Genomic DNA, 8,505 nt, shown 5'->3' with positions numbered 1-8,505 from the left:
CTTAATTATTAATATTATACATATATTTTTTTTAATAGATAAACTAATTAAGCTTTTTTAATTAATATATATGACTGGAAATCAAAAGAAAGAAATAAAGGAAAAGAAAATAACTGTAAGCCCACTATTAATTAATCTAGTAGTTACGTTGCTAATAAACTGATTATACATAATTAGGCAAGTCAAAGAAAATTCAGTTACATCCATTATCATTCCACGTTCTAGATTTCTTTTTTTATTCTTCCGAAAAATATGTATTTAGTTTTAAAGCTTTTTATTCATTCATGAATTAATAATAAAATGCTTTTGGTTGACTAAAAAGAACTTCGGAATAGTTGGCAATACATATTTTTAGTCTAAATCCAGGTTCCTTTTAAAATTAGATATATTATAAAAAACGATAAATCATGACCACTTTTCTCATTGCTGTTACTCAAACGAATATGCAAACAGATAAAGAAAATTAAAGAAATCCTAAAAATAGACACTAAAACTAGCAGTTTAAAAGCAGAGGGAATCCATAGCTTCCTCTCCAATGCAAGTTCTCTCTTCAAACCAAAACCCCAAAAAATAAAAAATAAAGCAATTTTTTTTACTACATATGATGTTTCAGAAGAACAAATCATCAATGGAACATCATGTCATGTCTTCTTTGCTTCTCTCCTTTCTTCTCTTCTTCGTCTCACAAAATCTGATCGAAGCCTCGGAACAGGTTTTTCTTTTTTCTCCTCTTATTATTATTATTATTTTTTTTTATTTCAGATTAATTTATTTTTTTCGTTTATTTGCAGTCATACATTGTGTATTTAGGACCTCAATCACACGATTCAAACCCTTCGTTGCTCGATATTGACACAGTTCAAACCTCCCATTACACCTTGCTCTCCTCATTCTTGGGAAGGTATTAATTTAAGTAATCAAGCAACTGATAATTAATTAATTGATCAAAATTATGTCTTGATCAAATCCTTTGTCGTTTTTGTGCAGCGAGGTTAGGGCTCGTGAGTCGATATTTTACTCGTACACGAGGAACATCAACGGCTTCGCGGCGATTCTCGACGACAAACAAGCCTTGGAAATCTCTAGTAAGAAATTTGATTTTTTTTTTTTTTTTTTTTTTTTTGCGTTTGTGAATTTAATTAGTTAACTCGTTCGCGAATGAATTATAGAGCTTCCGAATGTGGTTTCGGTATTTCCGAACAAAGGAAGAAAATTACACACAACGCATTCATGGGATTTCATGAGACTCGAAACCAACGGCGTTGTTTCGTCGGAATCCATTTGGAAGAAGGCACGTTTCGGCGAAGATACCATCATCGCTAACCTCGATACCGGTTTGTATTAATTAACCCTATAACTAAAATAGTAATTGAGTATTTGTTGCTTAAAAATGAAAAAGAAAATGTGTTTTCATGCATGGCCATGAGTTGGAAGAATAAAAAATAAAAAAAAATATGTATCAGAAACGTTGACCGTGACTTTATTTACAAGTATAATATACACACGTGGAATTATTATAATTATTATCGCCAACCTAGAATCTTACTTAGTGCGCCAACATATTCAAGTATTTGAGTAATTAAATCAAACTTTTGTTAGTGTTAGTAAGAATATGTTTGACCTTTGTCGTGGACAAAATAATTATTAAAAAAAAAAGTGATATATTTCCTATAGGAATTTTGAAAAAAAAGAAAAGGAAAAAGGACTGGCTTAATAAGAAAAGTTGGAGATTCTTTTGTTGATGATGATATTATTGCTTGCTCTTGTATAATTAATGAATGTGTATATAATGACATTGTTGATGTTTGGGTTTGGTGTTGAATTGAAAGGTGTTTGGCCTGAGTCGAAGAGCTTTAGCGACGAAGGAATCGGACCTGTCCCATCCAGGTGGCGCGGGTCGTGTCAGCATGACGTCAGCGATGGATTCAAGTGTAACAGGTAATTTTACATTATATTGTATCTTTCTAAAAATATGAGACAAGTGATTTCTGAGATAAAGCAATTAATTATAAGCTTGTGAAGAAAAGAGAGGGGGGAGGAACAAGTTAGTAATTTAGTATAGTACTCTTACCATGTTCGTAAAGTGGACATTGCTTGGGTGTTTATGTCAATGGAATTTGAAGATCAAATTATATATTAATGGATATATTCTTCTTTCAATTTAATTCAACGTGAATATGAATATGATATTGTACTATTTTTTATGCCGGAGTTGACAAGATGTCACTTTACTTAACCATTCTAGTGGCTACATGTTAGTACTTCACAATAATGCTAACATAAACGTCCCTTTATCCTTTTTATTTTATATTGTAAAAAATATTATAATTTACATTTCATAGTCAATTGATTTAAATGTGATCAGTTTTCTAATAACTTTGAGTTATAATGAGGATAACCATGGGGACAAATTTGAAAATGCATGTTACTTGTGGCCTAAGAAATCAAATTTTACTAATTTTTTTTTATAGGAAGCTAATTGGGGCGAAATACTTCAACAAGGGGTATATGGCGTATGTGAAGACGAACAACGTGACGATCCCGGCGCGGCTAAACGCGACGTTGTTCACCACGCGGGACTACGCGGGCCACGGGTCCCACACTTTGTCGACCGCCGGAGGAAACTACGTGGCGGGGGCGTCGGTTTTCGGGAACGGGAACGGGACGGCGAAGGGCGGGTCCCCCAAGTCCCGCGTGGCGGCGTACAAGGTGTGTTGGACTCCCGTGGACGGCAACGAGTGCTTCGATGCCGACATTTTGGCGGCCTTCGACGCCGCCATTGGGGACGGCGTCGACGTCATCTCCGTCTCCCTCGGAGGCATCCCCATGGACTTCTTCATGGACGGAATCTCCATCGGAGCCTTCCACGCCGTCAAGAACGGCATCTCCGTCATCGCCTCCGCCGGAAACTCGGGCCCGTTTCCAACCACAGTCTCCAACGTGTCCCCGTGGATGCTCACCGTGGGGGCTAGCACGCTCGACCGCAGATTCTCGATCTACGTCGCCCTCGGGAACAGGCGCCACATCAACGGGGAAAGCCTCTCCCAGGGAGGCTTGCCCTCGCGTAAATTTTACCCCATCATGTCCGGAGCCGACGCCAGAGCCGCCAATTTCTCGGCTTCTGCCGCGTGAGTTTCTGCAAATTTTCAGCAAAATAGTCAAAGTTACGCTGTCTGATTTTTTTTCTTTCGAAATGAAGATTGTTGTGCAAGGCGGGGGCGCTGAACCCGAGGCGGGTGAAAGGGAAGATCGTGGTGTGTTTGAGGGGAGACAATGCGAGAATCGAGAAAGGGCTCGTCGTTGCAAAGGCCGGGGGCGTCGCAATGATTCTCGCCAACGACAAAGAAAACGGCAACGAGATCATCGCCGACGCCCATTTCCTCCCCGCTTCCCACGTCACTTTCTCCGACGGAAACGCCATTTTCGCCTACCTCAACTCTACCAAGTACTAACAAAAAAAAAATCATCATTTTCATTATCATTCTTACTCGGAAAAATAATCGATTAATTGAGTCTTTGTTTTTCAGGACTCCCATGGCTTACATGACTCGGGTCAAGACCGAAATCGGGATCAAACCTGCCCCCTTCATGGCTTCCTTTTCGTCCCGAGGTCCTAACATCATCGAGCCTTCCATGCTTAAGGTCTAACCCAAATACTCAAAAAAAAAAAAAAAATTCCTCATGTTACCATTTTCGGATTTATTATATATATTTTTTTTATAATTTGCTATAGCCGGATATTACGGCGCCGGGCGTGAACATCATCGCGGCTTACACGGAAGCGATATCGCCGACGGGGCAAGACATTGACAAGCGGAGAATTTCTTTCAACACCGAATCCGGGACATCAATGGCTTGCCCTCACGTCTCCGGTGTGGTCGGTTTGCTCAAAACCCTCTATCCCCATTGGAGCCCCGCCGCTATCAAATCAGCCATCATGACAACCGGTAACCAAAATAAGATAAAATCAAATCAAATCAAATCAAATTTGGATCATCTGTCACCTTTTTGTGTCTATCTAATAATTTAGACACAAAAAGGTGACAGATGATCTAACATCAATAAAACCGATAAATAAATAAATAAATAAAATGTGCAGCGACAACTAGAGACGGCAACAAGAAGCCGATAATGGACTCGGACTTGACGAAGGCGACGCCTTTCATGTACGGAGCGGGACACATGTACCCTAACGCCGCGGCCGACCCGGGGCTCGTCTACGACTCGACGGTCAACGACTACTTGAACTTCTTGTGCGCTCGCGGCTACAACGAGACGACGATCAAGCTGTTCTCGACCGAGCCGTACGCGTGCCCTAAGTCCTACAACATCGCGGACTTCAATTACCCGACGATCACCGTCCCGACTCTCGGGCCGGCTCCAACGGTGGTGACGAGGCGGGTCAAGAATGTGGGGAGCCCCGGGACCTACACGGCGTCCGTGCGGGCCCCGGCTGGGGTCTCGGTCACGGTCAACCCTAGCACCTTGGTCTTCACTAAAGTCAACGAAGAGAAGAGCTTTCAGGTGGTTTTCAAGGTGAAGGCGATTGGGCAGCCCAAAAGCTATGTGTATGGGAGATTGTTGTGGTCTGATGGGAAACACTATGTCAAGAGTCCACTTGTGGTCAAGCACAAATGATATGATATATTACTCAAGAATATTGGTATATAGGAGGATTATTAATTTGGGCCTTGGTTTTCTGGCTAGAAGAAACTTTACATCATTTTATAATTTTTCTTGTATTCTTATGGAAAGGGAAATTATATATAATTTGTATGTACACAAGTGTTGATGTAAACAAGAAAAAAAAAAGAATTCTAGCTGAAAATAAAATGGGGAAACATTGGAAGTGAAAGTGATTACTCTTAACACTGTTTCTTTAATTCAGCTGTGTAATTATCTCATCGCTGCAATGTTAAGTTGTCTGTATTGGAAGCCTGAAAAAAAAAACATGAGCAAAATCAGAGGAACGAGGAATAACAATCTGCTCTTAAATAAATATACAAGTATTTAAGAGCACATAACTTGCTAAATTCATAATAATTTGATCAGAGGGAACTTTTGATCTCCCAGAGAGATAGCCTTCACAGTTGTTTAATTTGTAAATGTATGGTTCATATGTTTTGAAGGGTTCTGATACTAATATTTTTTTTCTTGTTTTCTAGTGCAGGTCTAGAAGCCGATATTATTTGGTCACCAGTTCAACATAATTTCCTAATTTCATGGTTATTTGATCACATGCAGGTCAAATTTGAGTGAACTTTTAAGATTTGGATTTGTTAAGCCCAGGAACAAATCTTGCATTTCAAATTGTAACGCTAAGAGAGCATGTATATGGTTGTTAAATGTAGGGTAAACTAGCAACGTAGTCATTTTGAAACATGGTTTTTGGAATCTAGCCAACGATTGGTAAATTTTGCAATCTAGCCATTTACTGAAATTTACGGATATAAAATACCTAATTTACCATTTTTCTTATACTTACTTGATCAAAACACTAGCCCACGTTTGATCGGTTTGAATTGTATACATCCAATTAATTTCAGATTTTTTTCGCAATTTAATTGGATATTTAGCTAATTTAATAGGAGATTCGGTGATGTAATTAAAAGAGAAAATTTAATGCAATAAATGCACAAAAAATTTACCATAATTAACAGAAATTAACAAATCAGCGGAGATTAACAAAAATTTACAAACATTTACACTGTATTTGCTTACACGGCTATAATTTCAGCAATTAAATTTCAACTTTTTGAATTCATAATATGAGATTCGGTGATGTAATTAAAAGGGAAAGGAAATATTTATTTGATTGAATAAGTCAAACAAGATAATAAATACGCGTAATTATGATAAAATCTCGTTTAAAAATTAGAAAATAAATTTGGAAAACAAAAATACCGTATTAAATGCGTATTAAAGGAAATGAAAGAAATCGGCTCTACCTGCACACATGTAAATTTACCATAATTAACAGAAATTAACAAAGCAACGGAGATTAACAAAAATTTACGAACATTTACACTGTATTTGCTTACACGGCTATAATGTTCATTAAAGAAAAAAAAAGCTCAATAACCAACTTTACCAAGTATAGAATTTTTTTTTTAAAAATTCGAAATATAAACTGAATATAACAAATTCAGCTACAAAACCAAGTTTCAAAACGTGGGCTAGTATTTTTTAAACCAAACCAAGGCTAATATAGTAAATATCATCTTACATAAATATGACACGTCATCAAATTAAACGAAACGTTGGCTAGATTACAATTGCAACGTTTGATGTGGCTTAGATCGACTAATTTTTCTTAAAGGTATGGTTCAGAGAAGCTTAGGATACTTTTCAAGAACATGTCTCAAAATGGCGTCTGTGGTGATCAGGGACAGTAGACTCTAAACTTAAGGGGAGACTAAAAGTGAGTTTTATTTAAACAATCAAAGTCACAATAATTATGATCATACACTTATGTATTTGACCTCCCAAAAGGAACAAATGACATACAAAAATGCCAAGAGCCCTAGTAGAATATGTACACCTATACTACAATTACTATATAAACGATGATAAACTATATAAGCTGTGTTAAACTTGATGGAACAGCTGAAACCAGAAATAAATGAACAAATATATGGATCACGGGCTTTAGTAATTAGCAGTCAATATTAGACAAAACTTCATAGCGTGCAATATTTCTAGTTGCTCTTTACGATATACTCGAGAATAAATCAAAATAGAAAAAAAAAAAAAAAAAAAAAAAAAACACAACCACTTTGCGATACCTGATTATGAGCATATATATATGGTGAGGAGGGTCTTAGAGAGTGTTACATGAAAACTGAAGAGCCAAATGTAGCCAAGGACAACCCACCGGCAATACTCATCTCATATCTCAGCTTTAATTTATTTAACTTTTTATTTATATATATATATATATATATATATGTACATATGATATAATATAAAAATAAGAAGCCAAGGAATGGTGTAAATTAATGCCGGCAAGTCATCCTTGGCTGCATTCTCACTCCCCACCTTCTCATGCAAACACTCTTCGACCTATAACTAGCAAAATATTTAATACATTATTATATAAAAATATAATTTGTGCATGTAATGTGAGTGTAAATCTCATTGGATTTGCTTCTTCTTCCTCTTTACTCATCCAAGAATGGTGCCCTTATATAGACAAGACTGCTGGTAATAGTGTGGTGGAGTGGACATTATTATTATTCTTCTCATATATCTATCTATATGTATTCTTTGACTTTCTAAATATATACATGTGTGTGTGTGAGGGTATGATTGGTTGGGGTAATATGATACCATTATTTTGGTCCATTTGAATTTGAAAAGAATATTGATCATTAGAAATAATTAATATAATATTGTAGAGCTGGCTGGAATGAAATTCTTTTTCAGTGACGGTCTGGAATCAAATATTTGTGCCCAGCTTTATCTTTACACAAAGAACGATTTGATTTATCCCACGGTCAAACGGTGGTGTAATTATTTAACTTGTCATATTTATCTCGTCGAAAAGTGGTTTCTCACTCTTTGTCACCCGAAAAAAGAGAGAAGTAAACTATAAAAGAGCGCGGAGGTCCCAGACTCACTTCCCGATGCTCAACATTAGTCTTTTCGCTACGTGAAATGGAGGGTATAATCATCTCATCTCTAGAGCTATCGAGAAGAACTAATTTTTAGTGAGAGAGAGAGAGAGACAGGGTTTCTCTAGGTGGAGAGAACTTACATTTTGCTCGTGAAAGATGGGCTCTACATAGAGAAGTTAGTGAGTGAACTTGAGTGGTTTGAGTGACGTGGCTGAAGACTCGAGATAAAGATGTCATAGACTTGAGCTAGTCGTTGACCTCCTAGCCAAGTATTAGAGTTAAGGTGGTTGAGGACTCGAAGACTCAAGCCAAGATGGCCGAGGATGGTTTGGCCGAGGACTCGAGTCGTGGTTGTTGATTGGCCGAGGACTCGAGCCATGGTTGTGGATGGCTTGACCAAGGACTTGAGCCAAAGTGGCCAAAGATATGGTTTGGCTTAGTACTCGAGCCAAGGTGGTTAAGGATGGATTGCACAGTCTCGAGCCAAGGTGCCCGAGGATGGTTTGGCTGAGGACTCGAGCCGTGTCGTGGATGGCTTGGCCAAGGACTCGAGCCAAGGTGGTCTTCGATCCAAGATGGTTAAGGATGGCTTCGCGGGGGACTCGAGTCGTGGACGTGGATGGCTTGGGACCTCTAATGATGTGGACCCGAGGTATGGCCGAGAATCTTCTTCCCCAAGGACTTGGGACGTAGTCGTGAACTTGAGGTAGAATAGTCGAGGATCTCCCGTGCAGATGTGGCCAAGAACTTGAGGTAGAATAGCCGAGGATCCAAGCCATCATGGTTGAGGACTCGAGTCGTAAACGTGGATGGCTTGGCCGAGGACTCAAGCCAAGGTGGCCGAGGACCTCTAATGATGTGGACCCGAGGTATGGCCGAGAATCTTCTT

The 8,505-nt window shown here is 38.4% G+C and overlaps 1 protein-coding gene across 1 annotated transcript; it reads left to right on the top strand.

Annotated features, from left to right (window-relative positions):
* Positions 1-428: 428 nt before the first annotated feature.
* LOC149394633 (subtilisin-like protease SBT5.4) lies at positions 429-4,842 on the top strand. The gene is made up of 10 exons (XM_089615203.1): positions 429-712; positions 792-901; positions 988-1,085; positions 1,170-1,334; positions 1,830-1,938; positions 2,472-3,128; positions 3,200-3,445; positions 3,528-3,642; positions 3,734-3,947; positions 4,100-4,842. Exons 1-10 carry the CDS (start codon positions 602-604, stop codon positions 4,636-4,638), a joined length of 2,364 nt encoding a protein of 787 aa, XP_089471329.1. The 5' UTR covers positions 429-601; the 3' UTR covers positions 4,639-4,842.
* Positions 4,843-8,505: the final 3,663 nt, after the last annotated feature.

This window comes from Urtica dioica, chromosome 5, assembly GCF_054948205.1.
Source record: "Urtica dioica subsp. dioica isolate 48M chromosome 5, U.dioica_male_clone48M_v1_H2, whole genome shotgun sequence".
NCBI lineage: Eukaryota > Viridiplantae > Streptophyta > Magnoliopsida > Rosales > Urticaceae > Urtica > Urtica dioica.
The sequence above is the reverse complement of the archived record's forward strand: the minus strand, read 5'-3'. Positions and strand labels throughout refer to the sequence as shown.

Bases quoted from the DNA above. Each gene is read 5' to 3' on its own strand.
- LOC149394633 (XM_089615203.1), top strand. From the start codon at position 602: ATGATGTTTCAGAAGAACAAATCATCAATGGAACATCATGTCATGTCT. The intron at 1,086-1,169 runs GTAAGAAATTTG...AATGAATTATAG, and splicing joins ACAAGCCTTGGAAATCTCTA to AGCTTCCGAATGTGGTTTCG. The intron at 1,939-2,471 runs GTAATTTTACAT...TTTTTTTTATAG, and splicing joins GATGGATTCAAGTGTAACAG to GAAGCTAATTGGGGCGAAAT.